General features: G+C 36.6%; 1 protein-coding gene across 5 annotated transcripts in view; it reads right to left on the bottom strand.

Moving 5' to 3' along the window:
- The window catches only part of UBE2E3 (ubiquitin conjugating enzyme E2 E3), a 79,347-nt gene that overhangs the window by 3,023 nt on the left and 54,013 nt on the right, over positions 1-22,311 (bottom strand). For all 5 annotated transcript variants that reach the window (XM_072961247.1, XM_072961246.1, XM_031678299.2 and 2 more), the window contains one exon: positions 3,119-3,251. In XM_072961247.1, coding sequence (XP_072817348.1) covers positions 3,119-3,251 — 133 coding nt within the window. The remainder of the gene's footprint in view (positions 1-3,118; positions 3,252-22,311) is intronic.

Here is a 22,311-nt window from a genome sequence, read left to right as displayed (position 1 = left end):
GAACTAGCAACGTAGTGATCTCCTGAGTGGAATCTGTGAAGAGGATATTTAAACCCCTCAGAAGTGTACTTCTGATAAGGATGAGTAATTACAAACAAGAAATAAACCACTGGTCTAGCAGGGGAGAAGACAAGGACCACAGTAGTCCCCTTTAATTTATACTTTTGCTTGTGCAGTTTCAGTTACCTGAGGTCAACTGGGGTCCAAAAAAATTTCAGAAATAAACAATTCATAAGTTTTAAATTGTGTGCTTTTTGAGTAGCGTGATGAAATCTTGCGGCGTCCTGCTCCACCCTGCCTGGGTCTGTCAGCATGATTCTGCCCTTGAGTGTATCTAGTACCATCCTTACTTTTCTTAGTAGTGGCTCCAAAGCCAAGAGTAGTAACGTTGGCAATTCAGATAATGCCAAAAAGAAGCCGTAAAGTGCTCATTTCAAGTAAAAAGGGGAACGTTCTCAACTTAATAAGGGTAGGAAAAAAAATCCTACACCGAGGCTGCTAAGATCAATGGTAAGAATGTGTCTTCTATCCATGAAATTGTGAAAAAAGAAAAAGAAATTTGTGCCAATTTTTCTGTTCTACCTCAACCTGCAAAAGTGATGACCACAAATGCTTAGTTACGATGGAAAAACACATCAAATCTGTACAAGATATTTTGAGAGAGAGAGACAACATTCACATAACTTTTATTACAGTGCAGTTATAACTGCTCTACTTTATTATTAGTTATCATTAATTTTTTACTGTGCCTAATTTATACATTAAACTTTATAATAACTATGTACGCATAGGAAAAAACAGCATTATATATGGTTCAGTACTATCTGTGGTTTCAGGCATCCACTGGGAGTCCTGGAATGTATTCCCTGAGGATAGAAGGCATTACTGTATATACCTCTATAGCTATTCTAATATAGTACATACTAATTACAAATACTCTTAAAACGTGGCTACTAGAATTAAGATGGGCTAAAAGTGTAAAATACATACCAGATTTCAAACATTCAATAACAAACAGAACATAAAACGTGGTGTTAATCATACTTACATTGATTACATGTTGACATGACAATATTTTTGGATATACTGGGTTAAATAAAACATATTATTAAAATTAATTTTCATTTCTATCATTTTTAATGTAGCTACTGGAAAATTTAAAATTAAAAGTGTAGCTTGCATTGTATTTCTATCAGACAGCTTGGCTCTAAACTATGGAAATACCGTATTTTCATATCACTGACAGCTGACTACTCAATAGATATGTGTGGCTTACAAACAATTAACATTTTAAATCCTTTCAGTTTTTAGCTATCAATGAACAGAAGAGAATTAAATTTCTATTATTCTTCAAAAAGTTCAACACCTTATCTGAACTTCAAAAATGAGAACTGTAAAGGAATAATTGTACCTAAACCAAGATAACAGAAGTCTTATTTTTCATTTGTCCAACTGTAAATCTGAATAATGCTTTATAATATGGTATCTTAGAGAAGAGGAATGAATCAACATTAAAGGGTTAGAAAATGAAAACATTGAGATTTTAGTAAAAAATTAACATGCTAAATTCATAAATAACCATTATATTAACCAAAACAATTACAACCCATATATAAAGCTATGCTAGTCAATTTCTATTTTCCATTAAAAGATGCTAAGAAAAATACGAGCTTTGTCTTTAACAAACTTTCCTTCACATACAAAAATTCATTTCATAAACATAAATCTTGCAAACTTTTTTCTAATTTTGCTACCATGTTAAAACTAATTTCCAGTATGAAAAATGAGGCAAGTAGAAATAAGCATCACTATAAATACAATCATGAGCTATTCTGGTAAGATTTTGTTTTCCAAAATAACAGAAAACTTAAGCACTAAATGCAAACTGAATAGTTAGTGATTTACTGACAGTTACCATGTGTCATTTTGAATGTGAACATAATCTGCAGTATTATTAATGAGGGTTTTGTCCCTTTTTTTGACTGATGTAGCAAGGGATACTCTACAGACCCAAGAGCATTAAATAAGACAATGATTAAAAGATCTTAGATGCTCATGGGAACACAGAGCAGCGCACTCAAAAAACTGACAACTGTAGTTGAGAGTAAATACCTCCAGGTGATAGGGAACCTTGGTGTCTGCAATCTGAGGTACATACCACTAGGTGGAACTGCTGTTACCTCGTTAGATAAGGGAGAAATGATCTGCCTTCTCTTTTTAAACAAAACAAACCCTTTATTTTTACACACACACACACACACACACACACACACACCCCAACACATGCACATGAGCACAGGCATTCAATTATTATATATATTTTAAATAGTAGAGGGAACATAAGGAACCATGTTGAAAAGAAAAGCACTTCATCAGAGTTAAAAGCTTGATTACGCACTATTCCCTGACATGTGGGAAGTCTAACTAGAGCACAATTATGCTCAGGCTTACCACTGGTGGTTTCTACCTGTTGGCGTGACCATTTTATAGAGTGAGAAGTAAGAAGAGAAAGCAATTCAAATAATTGTTTTGTTTAAGACTTGAAAAGTCATTGCCAGTCATTACAAGGAACTTCTTCTGTTATCCATCTAATTCATATTCAGAGACAACAGGAGGCATAAGTCACCCAGCCACCCTCATTCCCATTAATGCATCGTACCTACAGAGCACAAAATAAGTTTACTGAATAGTGTTAGTTCCCTATTCTTTGCTATAGTTTTCTAGTTTTTGTTCATCTATAGAGTATCAAGCATAAATTTCAAGTTATTTAACCCTTATTTCTGTAATCTGTCAAAAAGATGTATTTTATTACAACAGGTTTCTTAAAATAAGGTTCATAGGATACTATCTCCTATGATAAAGCTAAAATTTATCTGCTTATTGATGTGCCAAGTGGCATACTTCCATTTACAATTAAACCCTCCGCTGATTACAAAGTTATTTGTAAAAGACAGAAATCAATTACTGTCGCAGTTTTAAAATCCTTGGTTACGTGAGTTTTTGTATAATCCATGAAAAACAATTAAATAAAAATAACTGAATTCATGCATTCAACCTCTAGGATAAACTGATTTTGGAGAAGGATAAATATTAAAGAATGCAACTTCTAGGTTCTTACCTTTGGTGGCTTAAATGGATAATCGGATGAAAATGTGATATCCAGAAAAAACACACCACCTTCATATACAGAACCTGGTGGACCAAGTATAGTCGATCTCCATTCATAAATGTTATCTCCTTTAGGCCCAGCACTATTTAAAAGAAATTAAAAATCAATGTGTATATCTGTGAGCAATGAACGTTAACATCTTAAGCCAATTAAGTATCAAAGGTAAATTAGCAACCTAGAACAGTAAGAGATAACAATAAAAGAAATAAGCCTCAACCAACCTCTGCATGCATGTATGTGTAAAAACATACTTCGAATTATTTCTAACTACATAAAAATTGCAAGAACAAAGAACACTTGCATAACTTTATCCAGAATCTTTTTGTTAGCATTTTGCTCCATTTGCTTTATCAACTGCCTCTCCCTATCCCCCTCTCCTAAAAAAACAAAAAACAAAAAATATATATGTTACACATACATACACACACACACACCAAACAGACATAAAATGCTTTTTTGAGCCATTTGAGAGTAAGTCGCCATAAATACTTCAGTGTACATTTTCTAAAACTCTCTCTAATACAATTGCAACATAGCTAAATTTCAGTAAACATAAATCCTATACAATACCTACAATTTGCAAAATAATGTCAACTGACCCAATAAGTGCCTTAAATTTTAAAAAAAATTTTCCTCCAGATACAGGATCCAATCTTGGGATCATCTATGTCCTGTGCCTTTAGTCTCCTTTAATATAAAGCCTTTCAGCCTTACTTTGCCTTTTATAATGTTAACATTTTTGAAGAATGTATTTCTTCTTAATATAAGCTCATCATTTTCAGCTTGTCTGTTGTTTCCTCATGATTAGTTGCAGGTAGTGCATTCCTGGAGAGGAGTACATAAGTGATGCTGTGTTCTTCTCAGGGTGTCACATCCACAGGTACATGTCCCTAACTGGTGATGCTTTTTTCATTATCCAAATCAAGTGCTGTCCAATTTTCTTGCTGCTTTAGTATCTTTTCCCTGCAACCCAGAAGCAATCTTTGGACACTTTAGGACCCATGCAAATACTCTACTCTTCATCAAAATTTCTCCCCTAGATTTAACACCGACTTGTGATTCTTGGCTGAGCTAAGCTTTACTATGATGGTGATAAAATAATAATTTTCCAGCTTCAGCACTTCCTCCATATTTACCAGTTGGCCCTTGAGCCCTCTCTTCTTCTGTTTGTATGTGTATTATTGGTGAGGTCTCATAGATTGCTTTTTTCCCCTAACAGTTTGTAATTTATTATTGCATTTAATTATTTTGATGCTCAAATTACCCCAGATTTGCCTAGTGGGAACCCCTTCAAAATGACCCCTCATGACAGACTGCCATCAATTTTTGGAGCACCTTCTTACTTTCTGGCTTAACTGGGTGTTCCAGGCTCCTATCTCTGAAATCAGCCATTTTTTCAACGAGCCCTCGTTCCTGTTAGTGGGAATGTTGTTCAAGGTCTGAGTGCTAGGTGCTACTAAATCCCAAGCTCATTACGTTGTGCTCAATACCATCATTTCATTTATAAAATACAAGCAATAATTCAAATAAAATCTAAACCCACCATTATTTGTTGGTAAGGCATATTCAATACTCCTTAAACCCTCTTCAAATTTACCTTACAGACTTCCATTTTCCTCCAACCTTTACATCATTGATTATCTTAACTTCCTGAACTAATGTATGTATAAAGCTTTTTGTCTTTCATAGTGACCATCAGTTTAGAAATTATCTTCATGTCTGATTTAAGTAAATGCAAACCAGCATTGATAAATGAATCATATTACAAAGGATATTCAGGTATAGTTCAAATGATTTAACTATACCTTACTGATTCTGTAAAACAAAACTGTAGTCTGTAAACATTAAGTAAGCAATGCTATCAATAATCCAACGGGTGCTCTGAAAAACAATTCATGCAGAAAGGGTGCAGAAAACTTCATGGTACAACCAAAATGTTTACAGGATGTTTCAAAAACCTATCAGAATAATGTGTGTGTGTGTGTGTGTGTGTGTGTGTGTGTGTGTGTGTGTGTGTGTGTGTGTACACACATATATATTCATAAGACATATATGAGTAATAAAATCTTACTATTATGGTCTATTTAGGAAAAATACACTTAAACTATTTGATGTGTTTTAAGTATATGCAGCAACTGGAACTAATTACAGTAATGGCTTATTGTTCTGTCATCATTTGAGAATCAGGTATGTTTCCTAAGGGAATTTTCACTGTAACTAAAAAATACAAAATGGAGTATCAATTTTCTTCCCCCAAAAAGTTTAACCTGATTCAAAGGCATTTCCTTTTCTAAGCTAATTTTTCCCTTGATGATTCAGGGTAATCATTATAAAACTAAATTACAGTGTAAGAAACTTTACTTATAGCTGCTTTACTAAAATGTTTCTAAACTATATATGCCTAATAATAATAATAACAACAACAATAAAAAAACAGCTAAGGATTACTCTATTATAAGCCAGGCATTTTCCAAAGCTTCATAGCGAATATCTCAGTTAATTCTTCTCACAAATCTATAAAGTAGGTATTATTACTATATTCCTAATTTTAGATGAGGAAACTACAAAGCTCAGAGTTAAATAACTTTCCATATGCCCCACAGCAACAAAGTGACTGACAAAATTTGGACAGTCTGAATAAATCTCTAGTGATCTCAATGGTTTTGCTATATTTATATTTCCTCTTATAATTTCAACGCTACTATATGTAATTTAATTTTTAGTCAAATTTTGCAAATACTAACTTGGGTAGGAACCCAAAGGGAGCTGTTTTCCAAAGAAGCCAAATTTCCTCAGTGATATTTTTTGGTTCTTAGAACTATGTTATGCTCCAGATGGCTGGACAGAAGGTAAGGTGGGGATTACTATATTTTAATGAATCACAGAATTTCAGCATGAAAAGGATCTGGCTGAAGCCAAACCCGTCCTTTTACACTTGAAGAAACCAAGGCATAGAAAGGAAGTGATCCATCTTAAATCCCTGCTGTCAGTTGGTGGAAGAGCTGGGATTCCCACACCAAACTCTTCTTAAATTTGCTTTCTTTTCACTTACACTATTTTGCCAAAACACACTAAAGATAAGGTTATTACAGCAGAATATTAAATGCGACTATCCATACTGTCTTGGAGTAGACTCAGTAGGGATGTGTGACTCCTTTGCTGTTCTAATGACATCTAGCCTAAGGTGAGTTAGGGCTAAAATCCAGCCCTTGTGTTGGCTGCTTTGTCTAGAATATGGCCCCTATTTTCCTTCTCACAAAGGTGCCACCTGCTAGTCAAGAGATGGGGGCAGGGGTGGATGCATAACTGACTCCACCCTAATTTAAACACAACATTTTATAGGCTAGTAGTTGACCTGCCACTGAGGCTTCACAGCTGAGCAGAAAATGAATGATAAATGCTGACAATCTCAAGATAGGTGCTACCCATACCTTTTCACCAGTTCTCAATCTTTCTCTTTCTCTTTCCCAAAAGGACAAGACTCCAGCAATTCCATACTCCCTCTTGGATCATCTATTTTTCCCTCTCTGGTAAACCATGCCCATAAGAATACTACAATCCCATTTCCCCAATCTTTATTAAAAAGATTCCTCTACGCCTTCCAGCTTTCATCTCAACTACCTCTTAACAGGCTTTTATACCCACTGCTCCATTGAAACCACTCTCATCCGAGGTCACCAATGACCTCACTACTAGATCCAATACTCTTTTTCAATCTTCATCTTATTTGACTGGCCTACAACATTTGACATAGTTGATCACTTCCTCCTTGATATACTTTCTCTGCTTTGTTGCTAGAATAACATACTTACTTTCCTCCTAATTTCCCTGGCCCCTCCTTCTCAATCACTATTGCTGTTCCTTACCTCCCTCACCTCTAAATATTGCCAGTTCTCCAGAGCTCAGTCCTTAAATCTCTTCTCCGTTCTACCTACATCCACTCTTTTGTTGATCTGCAGTCTTGTGGCTTTCAACAGCACCAATAACCCTTAACCACCTAATCTGTATCTCCAGCCTGTATTTATATTCTGAATTCCAGGGCTATACACTTAAATGCTCACTAAACGATCTTTTTTTGAAATCTAATATTTTGAATTCTGTAATTTTGAAAAGCACCTCAAATTTAACATGTCCCAAAGTGAGTTCCTGATATTCCAATTCTTCTCACAAGCTTCTCTGCTTCAGCTAACGGCAACCCTATGCTTTTAGTTTCTCGGGGCAAATGCCTAGACCTCATTCTTGACAACACTCTATCCTACATCCCGTGTATCAGGAAGTTCTATCAGTTTTATCTTCAAAACATACCCCAAATTCTATTACTTCTCCCTACTCCTATCAGCCCAACCTTGACTGAAAACACCTGTGTCTTAATAATTATTCTAGCCTCCTCACTTCTACCTGTGACACCAACCGGCACCATGGTAGTCTATTCTCAATAGACCAGGCAGAGCAACAGTTACAAAGTAAATCACATCGTATTAACTATGGTCAAAATCTTCCAAAGGCTTACCTTCTTATTCTGTGTTAAAGTCAAAGCCTTATGACCTATACACTGTATAATTTGCCACTACCACCACCACTACCATCCTTCTTGTCTGTTCCTCCCTTCCTTGGTCTACTGGCTACAGCAACCTATTTCTCTACCACATAATGTACATTTCCACCTCAGGGCCTCTGCACCAGTGTGTCTCTGCCTGGAATGCTCTTCCTCAAAAGAGCCACATGTTTGCTCCATCACCTTCTGCAAGTCTTTCTTGACTCAAAAGTCACCTTCGTGATGCCTTTCCTGGCCACTCTATCTTAAAATGTCACACACTACCTCCACCATATTTCACCCTCCTTTCTATTTTTTCTCCATAGCATCTATTACTAACATATTACACATTTTATCTATTTATCTTACTTATTATTGTCTGTCTCCCACTAGAATGTAAGCTCCCATGAGGTGACAAGATGTGGACTGGACTCTAGCTTACAATGGACTGGGCTTTTTTTAACGCCCTGAAAATTAAGGCACATTTTAGTAACTCAAAGCGACTAAAGAGTTGTGGGATCTGCCCAAGGGGAGAAGAAAGGGCGATCTCACAGAGCATGTTTAACGGCAAAAGAAAGAGAAGGAAATGAGGAAAGGGAAACAGAAAGGGAACTTTTTCTTATACGGTATCCCCTACTTTTCAAAAATTCACTGTATGCCACTTTGCTTTTACCAGAAAAACCTGCATTAGCACCTGTTTTCACCAGCCAAAAGAAATCCAAAGAGGATTTTCACTTTTATAGAAAAAGGTAACAAGCAAAAACAATGTTGTGTTTGTTTTGCAGCAAATATTATAGAAGCAGCACACACCCTGAGCAGTGAGAGTGGCACCACTAGCTCCCTGGGAACTACACTCAACATCTCAGCATTGAGCTGTCATAGCTTAAAACTCAAGCATCTGCACTTTATTTCAATTTATTTTGTGCATCTTTAGCAAGACGTGTCATGAGGTAACTGCTTCTTCACTTTATGCCATTTTAGCTTACACATGGTGTCACAGGAACACTACTTCTGGGGGGAAACCTGTCTTAACCTTGTAAGAAAGGGTTCATTTACCCAGTAATTAACTCCATCGATACAGCAAAAGTAAAATTCATTCCAGTTCTAAGTCAAATTATGAAAAGGCAGAGACAAAATTAACAGATTCTTTGTTTAATATTTGCTAATCAATGTCAAGTATCAGTATCTGCGAATCCCAGAAAGATCAGTTGTTAAATTCCGTAATTGAGGACTTAAATTTTGTTTAAATACTATTAAGAAAAGGAGAAGCACTATGATTTTACTGTTTTTCCCCTGCAAACACTCCTTCCCTTCTTTTAAACAACCATGTTTTCCATAAGCTATTATATATCTTCTACAGAAAACAGAAGTAAAAAGCAGGTACAAAGTTTAGACTGAGTGACAAAACTTACACACAGGAATTTTCTGTTACTAGCTGCTGTTACTGTAAATGAGTGACATTATTTTAAGCATTAGCAGCATGAGGACTAATATCTTAGCAAAGTCCATTTTCTCACTGCTTGAATATTAATTCAGCAATTATTGTTACTGCATGGGTTATAAACACTAGACTTTTACAGAACTGGAGTGACTCCCATTAAGAACTTTCAAATGCTTAATTTAATACCAGATTCAATTTTACAAATATCCTTTTTAACATAATGCTTTTACAAACACACCTTTTAAGCCTGTATGAAGCCAAATGCAAAGATTTATACTAAATTCTACATGGTTTTTATCCCTATGACAATCTTAAAATAAGGTGAACTAAATTCAAAAAGAAAAATAATACAATGACTCAACACCTGACATAACTATGAAAACTGGTGTAACAGTGAGTACCCCATTTTAAACCATTAAATTGTTAAAATAAATATACCTGTGTGTGTAGTATGCATCTAAAATAAAAAAAAATTTCCTAATACAAAGTTCTTATTTAAGCATAGGTTTAATTTTATGGCTATAAAACTGAAAGAGCTTGAACTAAGATGCCATGCTGATATAACTTCAATAGAACTTACCATTATGAATAAATTTTAAGACACTATATATTAATTAAAAATATCAATTAAAGGGGACGAGGGTATAGCTCATTGGTAGAGTGTGTCCCTAGCATGCACAAGGTCCTGGGTTCAATTCCCAGTACTGCCATTAAAATAAACAAACAAAAAAATAATAAATAAACCAGATTCCCCCCTCTCAGAAACAAAACAAAACAAAAGCAATTAAAAATACAAATCAAAGAACTAAATAAATGGAGAATATTCTATGTTCATGGGTAAAAAAATCACAATATAGTCAAGATATCACTATAGATTTCAATTTGATCTATAGATTTAATGCAAACCCATCAAAATCCCAGCAAATTACTCTGTGGGTAGAAATAAACTGATCATAAACTTCACATGGCAAGGCAAAGAACCAGAATAACCAACTCAATATTGAAGAACAAAGTCAGAGGACTGACACTATCCAACTTCAAAACTTAATATACAACAACATTAATCAAGGTAGTACAGTACTGGCAAAAGAACAGAAATATAGATCAATAGAACAGAACAGAAACAGACCCACATAAAATCAAGTGACCTTTGACAAAGGAGCAAAGGCAATACAATGAAGCAAAGATAGTCTTTTCAAAACATAGTGCTGTAACAACTGGACATCCACATGTTAAAAAAATGAAATTTAGAAACAGACCTTAGACCCTTCACAAACACTAACTTAGAATAGACTACAGACCTAATATAAAATGTAAAACTATAAAACTCCTGGAAGATAATATAAGAGAAAACCTAACTGACCTCGGGCCATGGTGTTAACTTTTTAGATGTAACACCAAAGGCACCATCCATGAAAGAAATAACTGGTAAGATGAACTTCATTAAAACTAAAATTTTCTGCTCTGTAAAAGGCAGCATCAAGAGAATGAGAAGGTATGTCACAGACTGGGAGTAAATATTTGCAAAAAAACATCTGATTAGGACTGTTATCCCAGACATATAAAGAACTCTTAGAACTTAGAAAAATTAAAACAAAAACAACCTAATTAAAAAATGGACAAAAGACCTGAACAGACGCCTCACCAAGGAAGATACACACAGATCTTGTCAAGATAGCAGGGTAGAAGGACCTTGAACCTACCTCCTCTTACAAATACAACAAAACCACAACTGATTGCTGAACAACCATGATAAAAAAAAGACTGGAACCTACCAAAACAGATCTTCCACAACTGGAGACATAAAGGGGGAACCACAGCAGAATGGTACGTGAGGTGCACTCACGATATAATCGGGACCCGTATCCCCAAGGTAGGGGACCCAAAAGCTGGAGAATAATCACATTGCAGAGGTTCTCCCACAGAAGTGAGAGCTCTGAGCCCCATGTCAGGCACCCCAGACTGTGGTTCTGGCACCAAGAGGAGGAGACCCCAGTGTATCTGGCTTTGAAGGTCAGTGGGGTTTAAATGCAGGAGCTAAACAGGACTGCGGGAAACAGACTTCACTGTTAAAGAGTGTATGCAAAATCTCACAAGCACCAGGACCAAGGGCCAAAGCAGTGATTTCACAGGGGCCTTGGCCAGACCTGCCTGCTGGTCTTAAAGTGTCTCCTGGAGAGGTAGGGGAGCCACTGTGGCTCATCCTGGGGACATAAAAGCTGGTGGTGAACATTCAGGAAGTGTTCATCTGCATGAGCTCTCCTGGAGGCTGACATCCTGCTTGGATCTTTAGCACTAAGACCCAGCTCCACCCAATAGCCCATAGGCTACAGTTGCTGGGAGGTCTAAGGCCAAACTGGGTGGAAACACAGCCGCACCCAGCAGATATGCTGCCTAAAGACTTCCTGAGCCAACAGCCTCCTCTAGGCACGCCCTTAGACACAACCCTACCCACCAAGGGCCAGGACCCAGCTCTACCCACCAGTAGGCAGGCACTGGTCTCTCTCACAATGAAGCCTAAACAAGCCTTTAGATCAACCTCATCCACCAGGAGGCAGACACTAGAAGCAAAAAAAAAACAAAAAAACAAAAAAACCCTACAATGCCACAGCCTGCAGAACCAGATCTGCAAACACAGGTCAGATCCCTACCCTGGGACCAGCTGGCCCCTGGCCCTTGCACCCAGAGAGGGGAGTGCACTGCTGGAACACAAAGGACGTCCCCTACAGAGGTTCACTTCTCCCAAGTCAAGAAACATTAACTTAACCCACCACATACATAAAACACAAATAGAATTTTAGACAAAATGAGGTGGCAGAGGAGTATGTTCCAGACAAGAGAACAAGATACAACCTCAGAAGAACTAAGTTACGTGAAGACAGACAATCTACCAGAGAAAGAGTTCAGAGGAATAAGCATGAAGATGACCCAAGAGCTCAGGAGAAGAACAGATGCACAGAGCAGGAAGTTAGAAATTTTTAACAAAGAGTTAGAAAATATAAAGAACTACCAAATAGAGTTGAAGACTACAATAACTGAAATGAAAAATATACTAGAAGGAATCAAGAGTAGAATAAATAAGGCAGAAGAACAGATCAGAGAGCTTAAAGACAGAGCAGTGAAAATCACTGCCGCAGAAGAGAAAAAGGAAAAAAGAATGACAAGAAATGAGGAAAGTTTTAAGAGACGTCTGGGATAATATTAAGCACACTAACATTTGCATTACTGGGACCGCAGAGGGAGAAGAGAGAAAGGGCCTGAGAAAATATTTGAAGAGTTAATAGCTGAAGATTTCCCCAACTTGGGAAAGGAAACAGTCACCCAAGTCCAGGAAGCACAGTGTTCCACATGGGATTAACCCAAAGAGGAACACAATGAGGTACACAGTAATCAAACTGACAAAAATCAAAGGTAAGGAGAAAATATTAAAAGCAACAAGAGAAAAGCAACAAGTAACATACAAGGGGACTCCCAAAGGTTCTCTTGTATGTTATTGGTTGACATAAATCAGCTAATTTTTCAGTAGAATCTCTGAAGGTCAGAAAGAAGTAGCACAATATATTTAAAGTGATGAAAGGGGAAAAACTACAACGAAGAATACAACCAGCAAGGATCTGGATCAGATTTGGCAGAGAAATCAAAAGCTTTACAGATAAGCAAAAGCTAAAAGAATTCAGCACTGCCAAACCAGATTTACAACAAATGCTAAGGAACTTCTCTAGGTAGAAAAGAAAAGATCACAACTAGAAACAAGAAAATTACAAAATGGAAGAGCTCACTGGGAAAGGCAAACATACAGTAAAGGTAGCAAATCATCTACACACAAATAGGGAAGTTAAAAGACAAAGGTAGTAAAATCACCTGTATCTACAATAAGCGGTTAAAGGAAACATGAAACTATTAGATGTAAAATATGGTATCAAAACCAGTAATCATGAGGGGAGAGTACAAATGCAGGGTATTTAAAAATGTATTTGAAATTCAGAGATCATCAACTTAAAATAATCATGCATATATATAGACTTTTATACCAAAACCTCATGGTAACCTCAAATCAGAAATCTAACATAGACGTAAAACACAGAAAAGGAGGAATCCAAACATAATGATAAAGATAGTTATCAAATCATGAGAACAAAAGATGAAAGGGAAATAAAGACCTACAAGAACAAATACAAAACAATTAACAAACTGGCAATAAGAATATATGTATCAATAATTACGTTAAATGCAATCAGATTAAAATCTTCAACCCAAAGACATAGACTGGCTGAATGGATACAAAAACAAGACCCATATACATGCTGTCTAGAGAAACCCGCTTCAGATCTAAAGATAACATACACACTTAAAGTGACGGAAAGGTATTTCATGCAAATGGAAACCAAAAGAAAGCTAGAGTAGCAATACTTATCAGACAAAATAAACTTTAAAATAAAGACTGTTACAAGAGACAAGGAACACTACATAATGATCAAGGGATCAATCCAATAAGATACAATGATTGTAAATACATATGCACCCAACATAGGAGCACCTCAAGTATACAAATCAATTGTTAAGAGACATAAAAGGAGAAACTGACAGTAACACATTAACTGTTAAGGAGCACCTTAACACCCTACTTACATCAATGGACAGATCATCCAGACAGAAAAATCAATAAGGAAATATAGACCTTAAGTGACACATTAGACCAGGTGAACTTAATTGATACTTACAGAGCATTCCATCTGAAAGCAGCAGAATACACATTCTTCTCGTGAACTTGGAACATTCTCTAGGCTAGATCATAGGCTGGGCCACAAAGCAAGCCTCAGTAAACTTAAGACAAATGAAACGATATCAAGCATCTTTTCTGATCACAAGTCTATGAGACTAGAAATCAACTACAAGAAAAAAACTGCAAAAAACACAAACACGGGGAGGCTAAACAATATGCTATTAAACAACCAATGGATTATTGAAGAAATCAAAGAGGCAATTGAAAAAATACCTGGTGACAAATGAAAACAAATACGATGATCCAAAACCTATGCGATGCAGCAAAAGTTCTAAGAGGGAAGTTTACAGTGATACAAGCATATCTCAGGAAACAAAAACAAAAATCTCAAATAAACAACATAACCCTACATCTAAAGAAACTAGAGAAAAAAAGAATAAACAAAACCCAAAGTTAGTAGAAGGAAACAAATCATTAAGATTAGAGCAGAAATAAATGAAACAGACACTAAAAGAAAAGATAAATGAAACTAAAAGCTGGGTCTTTGAAAAGATACACAAAACTAATAAACTTTTAGCCAGATTCATCAAGAAAAAAAGGGAGAGGACCCCAATCAGTAAAATCAGAAACAAACAAGGAGAAGTGAAACCAACACCAAAGAAATACAAAGAACCATAAGAGACTATTACAAACAACTATGCATTAATAAAATGGACAATCTAGGGAAAAAAGACAATTTCTCAGAAAGGTACAATTTGCCAAGACTGAACCAGGAAGAAATAGAAACTACCAACAGACAAATGAATACTGAAAACTAATCAGTAATTTAAAACTTCTCAACAAACCGAAGTCCAGGACCAGATGGCTTTACAGGGGAATTCTACCAACTATTTAGAGAAGAGTTAACACTAGCAAACCAACTCCAACAGTACATTAAAAGGATCATACACCATGATCAAGTGGGATTTATCCCAGGGATGCAAGAATTTTTCAATATCCACAGTCAATGCTATACACCACACTAGCAAATTAAAGAAGAAAAACCATATGATCATCTCAATAGATGCAGAAAAAGCTTCTGATAAAATGCAACATCCATTTATGATAAAAAAAAATGTCCAGGAAGTGGACATAGACGGAGCATACCTCAACATAATGAAGGCCACAGCTAACATCCTACTCAATGGTGAAAACCTGAAAGCATTCCCTGTAAGATCAGGAACAAGACAAAGATGCCCTCTCTTGCCACTTTTATTGAACTCAGTTTTGGAAGTCCTAGCCACAGTAATCAGAAGAAAAATAAATAAAAGGAATCCAAAATGGAAAAGAAGTAATAAAACTGTCACTGTCTGCAGATGACATGATACTATACATAGAAAACCCTAAAGACGCTACCAGAAAACTACTAGAGCTCATCAGTGAATTCGGTAAAGTTGCAGGATACAAAATTAATACACTAACAATGAAATATCATAAAGAAAAATTAAGGAAGCAATCCCATTCACCATCACATTAAAAAGAATAAAATACCTAGGAATAAACCTACCTAAGGAGGCAAAAGACCTGTACTCCAAAAACTATTAAGACACTGATAAAAGAAACTGAAGATGACAAAAACAGATGGAAAGATATACCATGTTTCTGGATTAGAAGAATCAATATTGTTAAAATGATCATACTACCCAAGACAGTCTACAGATTTCAGTGTAATCCCTATCAAACTACCAATGGCATTTTTCACAGAACTAGGACAAAAAATTGTTAAATTTGTATGGAAACAGGAAAGACCCCAAATAGCCAAAACAATCTTGAGAAAGAAGGGAGCTGGAGGAATCAGGCTCCCTGGCTTTAGACTATACTACAAAGCTACAGTAGTCAAAACAGCATGGTACTGGCACAAAAACAGAAATATAGATCAATGGAAGAGGACAGAAAGTCCAGAAATAAAGCCACGCACTTACGGTCAATTTATCTATGATAAAGGAGACGAGAATATATGACGGAGAAAGGACAGTGTCTTCAATAAGTAGTGCTGGGAAAACTGGACAACTACATGTAAAAGAATCAATACCATACACAAAAACTCCTAGAGGAAAAAACTGACATAAATCACAGCAATATTTTTTTTGCATCTGGTTTGGAGTAATGGAAATAAAAACAAAAATAAACAAATGGGACCTAATTAAACTTAAAAGCTTTTGCCCAGCAAAGGAAACCATAAGCAAAATGAAAACTACCTCCAGAATGGGAGAAAATATTTGCAAATGACACGACTGACAAGGGATTAATTTCTAAAATACACAAGCAGCTCACACAACTCAATTATCAAAAAAAAAATCAAAAAATAGGCAGAAGATCTAAACACACATTTCTTTAAAGACATACAGATGACCAACAGGCACATGAAAAGATGCTCAACATCGCTAATTACCAGAGAAATGCAAATCAACCACAATGAGGTACCACCTCACACTGGTCAGAATGGCCACCATCAAAAAATCTACAAGTAATAAATTCTGGAGAGGGTGTGGAGAAAAAGAAACCCTCCTACACTGTTGGTGGGAATGTAAATTGCTGTAGCCACTATGGAGAAGAGCACGGAGGTTCCTTAAACTAAAAACAGAGTTACCACATTAATCCCATTCCTGGGCATATATCTGAAGAAAACTATAATTCAAAAAGACCCACACATCCCAATGTTCATAGCAGCACTATTTACAATAGCCAAGACATGGAAGCAATCTAAATTTCCACCGATAAATGAATGGATAAAGAAAATGTGATGTGTGTGTGTGCACAAGCGCACACATACACACACAGAGAGTGGAATATTATTCAGCCATTAAAAGGAATGAATAATGCCATTTGCAGCAACATAAGTGGACCTACAGATTATCATACTAAGTGAAGTAAGTCAGACAAAGACAAATATTATATGATTTCACTTACATGTGGAATTTTTAAAAAATGATACAAATGAAACTTATTTACAAAACAGGAAGTTATGATTACTGGGGGGGAAGGGGGAAGACAGTAATAAACTGGGAGTTTGGGATTGACAGATACAAACTACTGTGTACAGGATAAACAACAAGGTCCTACTGTATAGCACAGGGAACTATATGTAATAGTTTGTAGTGATCTGTAATGAAAAAGAATACACACATACACACACACACACACACACACACACACACACTTGAATCATTATGCTATACACCAGAAACTAATCCAACATTGTAAATCAACTATACTTCAATAAAATAAAAAAGTTTAAAAAATTTTTAAAAAGATAACACGGATGGCAAATAAACATACGAAAAGTTGTTCAACATCATATGTTAGTATAAACTATATGTGTGCCCCCCCCAATTCATATTGAAATCCCAACTCCCAATGTGATCTATATGTGTGTGGAGGGGGAGGGGGCACTCTAGGAGGTGATTAGGTTACAAGAATGTAGCCTCAATTAGTGCCCTTATAAAAGAATCCCTGAGTTCTGCTGCCCCTTCTGTTATGGAAGGACAGTGAGAAGACTGTTACAGCAGTCCAAACGGACTAAGACATGTCATCAAGGAAGTTCAACTTAAAACAATACTCAGATATATACCTACATGAATAGCCAATATTCAAAACAAACACTGACAAGTATGTGGAGCAACAGACTCTCATTCATGACTGGTGGGAATGCAAAATGGTACAGCCACTTTGGAAGACAGTTTGACAGTTTCTTATAAAACTAAACATACTCTTACCATATAATCCAGCAACTGTGTGACTTGATATTTAATAAACTGAAAACTTATGTCTACGCAAAAACCTATACACGGATGTTTACAGCAGCTTTATTCATAATGACCAAAACTTTGAAGCAACCAAGATGTCCTTCTAGTAGTTAAATGGGTAAATAAACTGGTATATCCAGATGGTGGAACATTATTCAGTGCTCAAAAGAAATGAGCTAGCAAGCCATGAAAAGACATGGAGGAAATTTAAATGCATATTACTAGGAAGAAGAAGCCAATCTGAAAGGTTACATACTGTATGATTCCAACTATACAACATTCTAGAAAAGTCAGAACACAGGGATAGTAAAAAGTTAAGTGGTTGCTAGGGTTTAATGGGGAGGCTGGGATAAACAGGCCAAACGCAAGATCTTCAGGACATAACTATTCTGTATGGTACATTTACATTCATCCAAACCCACAGACTGTAAAACACCCAAGAGTGAACTGAACCCTAATGTAAACTGTGGACACTGAGCAATAACACGTCAAATGTAGGTTCATCAACAGTAACAAAGGTACCAGTGTGGTATGAGATGTCAGTAGTGAGGAAGTTGCACATGTGAGGACAACAGGTATATGGGAACTTTCTATACTTTCTGCTCAGTTTTGCTATGAATTTAGAACTGTTCTAAAAATAAAGTTTATTAACTTAAAAAATACAAATAAAGTTTAGAACCAGTAAATGTTTCTGTATTAAAGCAAGAAGTAGTAACTGTTTTAAGTGTTGGTTTATAAAAACCGTTTAAAACTTACAAAGGGGATGCATTCCAAAAATTTGTTTTAAAATCAGGTAATCTGAAACTTGGATTAGGTTTTAACCACAGTAATATAAATGGTGGTTTCAAAGCTGGCTCACAAATCAACTTAAACCATTTCCCACATAACTTTAAATGTGGTACGTGGTATGTGAAGATCCCTGAGTTTTCTTTTACTAATGGACACGTCAAGCCTACATATTCCCCCCATCAAACTGCTCCCGCAAACACCCATCACCCTTTTCCCTCCTGCTCCCCTCTACTGTCTCTGAGCTGAAGCCTGGAGTTCTGCCTTCCCGGAGGGAAGTCGGGCAGGGGAGAAAGTAATCTCATTTATCGGTGAGTTGTTCATCTTAATGAGGTTATCAATGGTGGTGAGGGCTTTAGGATATCCCTGCCATGTAAAACAAATTTAATTACATTAAGTAGTCAAATGCTAAATGGACATGTGTGAACTAAACTAGGCACACTTTGTATTGAGAAAATGTGTCCCAACAAGAATAGCAGCTCCACCAACAGCAGCAACCATGTGCATGGATCGAGCACTTGTATGTTGCCGGGAGTCACTATGTTAAATGCTGCACATCTCATTCAATCCTCACCATAATACTATGAGACAGATACTCTATCTCAGCTTCCCAGATGAGAAAACCAAGGCTCACAGCAGTTAACAAGTAGCTTCCCCTAAAGCCTCATGGCAAGTGTGTCGGCAGACACAGCCCGTCTGTCTAGGGAGAATACAATCTTAACCATACCTTTATATTTCTTTCCAAACTTCAAACAACTATTTCATAAGTGAACAGGAGCTATTCCTGAGTGCTCTGGAAAGTCGTATTTCTCTACGCTGAAAGCAATTAGGAGTTCACGATTTATTAGGGAGGAGATATAAGACAATAGAAGTGGGGAAATGGTTTCGGAAACAATACAGGGAAATAATTCTACTAACTAAAAGAGAGACCTAGCAATCTGCCAGCAGTTCACAATTATCTTCCCATTCCCCCCGCCGGAGAATGACCTTTTTCTGGTAAATATAAGACCTGTGAAGTCTGGTAAAGAATGGTGTCACTTAGTAAGCCATATCGTGCCTTGTTGAGTACATGAATTTAGTCTGAATCTTAAATATGTATTTGAACTTTTGCAAAGTGTAGTATTTTGCACTCTCCAAACCTGATTCAATAGAAAAAACAGAAACAAGTTCACTCATTTATTTATTAAATATCTGACAGTAATTTTGTGCTGAGCACCTGCGCAAGCAACTAAAGACGCCTGCTGCCTAGCTAGGGATACCTGCTGCCTAGCTAGGGATACAGCGATTAATCAAATAAAAGCGCGCACGTGCACACACACACACACACACACACACACACACACACACACGGCAAAACAGAAAATGGGATACAAAGGAGAGGTATACTTTGCGAGATGATATTTGAAATAGTGGGAGTTAACTAGGAGAAGGTAAAAGAGAAGAGCTGGGGAAGACTGGACAGTATATGGAAATGCCGAGGTAGTAAGGAGCAAGGTGAATGGCAGAGGCTGGAAGTAAGTCTAGCGGCAGAAGCAAAGAGAACAAGGGGGAATTCAGTAAGAGATGAACTGAAAAGGGAATTGGTAACAAATGCCCATGCAGGACGCTGTCAGGCTTTATTAAAGATCTTTATCTTAATCCTAACAGCAACAGAAAGACATCAAAGTATTTTAAGGGAGGGTATCATACTAATATTTACATTTTGAAAACCTTCCTCATATTGCTGTGTGGAAAATGGTCTGGAAGAGGACAAGAGGGGCTATGTGGGTGGACCGCTGTGATAATTCAGGTGAAGGTGATGGCCGACTGGGCGAAGATGGTATTAGAGGTAACTAGAAGAGGATGGATTTGAGAGATTTAGGAGGTAGAAATCAACCAAACTTACGTTTTTACAACACAGGAGATGAGGGAGAGCGAGATATCAAGAAGAAGTTATAGTTTTCTGGATTGTACAACTTAGATGGATACAGATGCCTCTTACAAACATAGAGACACTGAAAAAAGAGACGGTTTTGGACATACCAGGATTAAGATGCCTTTGAGATAAAGGAGAAATAAGAAAAGATACATGTATCTACAACTCAGAATTGGGGCCTGGGCTGTTGAAATAAACTCGTGAGACCTTGGTACACAGGTGGTTAAAGTCCTGTAGGTGGGATGAGCCAGATTATGGAAAGAGCACAGAGTGAGACAAGCAGACGACACCTGGGATGCGAGAACTGCATAGAAGTCATGACAATACGTGGCAGACCTGTGACAGGTATGCAGTAGACGGGCAAAAAAAGTAAATGGGAACAAAGCAGAAGAGAGGCTAATTACATGAAGAGATATGGGGAAAAGCTGAGCTTGAAAAGGATGATAGAGACTAAGGACGACTTCATCTAGGAAGGATACGGGGATCATACCAGCTCAGTGAGGAAAACAAGAAAGACATTTGGAAAGATCTCCAAGACATACATTAAACTGGGGAGGGTGAGGGGAGAAAAAGAAGACGGAAGGTACAGAGCAGTAGATATGAATGCTTCTATTATAAGTACAAATCACAAAAAGCTGCTTGCATGTGTATGCTGGCAATAGAAACTGACTCTTTCTGGAAAGATACACAAGAACATGCTAATACTGGTTTCCTCTGAGAAGAATCTGGTGCTCTGGAGTAAAAAGGAAACCTACTTTTCACTGTATACTCTTTTCTATTCTATCCTGAATTGTTCACTATGCACCAAAAAGGATTTTTTTTTTACAACTTTGATCTTAATTTAAAAAATAAAGGGGGGAATAAAACCCCAGTGAGTTTTATGTGGTTAAAGCAAAGACCACAGGAGATAATCGAAACCATAAAGGATTTTGAATAGGCAGAGTGACTTTGTATGATACGCTTTGTCATCTTCAATCCTAACACTCCGGCACTAGAGATTCCCTAATACTGGAATAACACAGACTTAGTAAGAGCTTTTCAATATCTTGGCTAGAATGACTTGTCCTTTCTTAAGGTAACTTCCTTCCTCCCAGTCTTTGCTCATTTAAAGGGTAGGGCTCATCCAAAACATAAGCCATTTTGCCAATATACTGTAAATCTGTATCACAAGCCAATCATATTTGACAGGATCATTTCATTTTAATTTACCACCTTCTACTTTTAAGACAGACTACGACTGGGTAAAATACAACTAACAAGCTGATAAATATGCCAAGCTTTAGCTCAGTTTATCATGAAGCTTAAATTAAGCACAGACTCTAAAAGTGCCTATCTGTCTATTCATTTTTTCACGTTTTGTTTTGTTTTGTTTTGTTTTGTTTTAAAGTTTAACTTGAGGGTGAAGTATGAATTGTTTGTGTTGTATGCTGCATCTTGCATCTTTGTTCAAAATAATAATGTCCATACTGAATCCCTGACCTGCAACACTTTCAAAATCCAGTAAATCTGTTTCTTGCTTATATCCTGTTTTATGGAAGATCTTTTTCCTCAATGAATAATGTAATTATAGAGCTTCATAATATAGGTAGTACATATAGATATAAAATCCTAAATGAGGTACTCCCAAAACTCAGTGTTAATTACTCACTGTTGAAACATTTACTGAGTATCCACTATATGCAGGGCACTGCTAGGTACTGAATAGACTGATGAACAGAATAGATATGATCTCTAGCGATTTACCAATATTGAACAAAACCCACAAAATTATTAACATGAAATAATACTGGATAAATGCAAAGTCAGTTACATAAGCAGGACATTTCCCAAAAGAAGTACAGGAAAAATTATACTTAACAAACTGATCCTTTAAGTTTGCACTGTCCTAATACATCGAAGGAATGGACTAAGTTCCCATCGGTTAACACTGGTTCGCTCAAGTAATAAGCAGAGAGGGA

The sequence above is a fragment of the Vicugna pacos genome, chromosome 5 (assembly GCF_048564905.1).
Source record: "Vicugna pacos chromosome 5, VicPac4, whole genome shotgun sequence".
Taxonomy (NCBI): domain Eukaryota; kingdom Metazoa; phylum Chordata; class Mammalia; order Artiodactyla; family Camelidae; genus Vicugna; species Vicugna pacos.
Note: the sequence above shows the minus strand (reverse complement) of the source record. Positions and strands in the feature narration are given on the sequence as shown.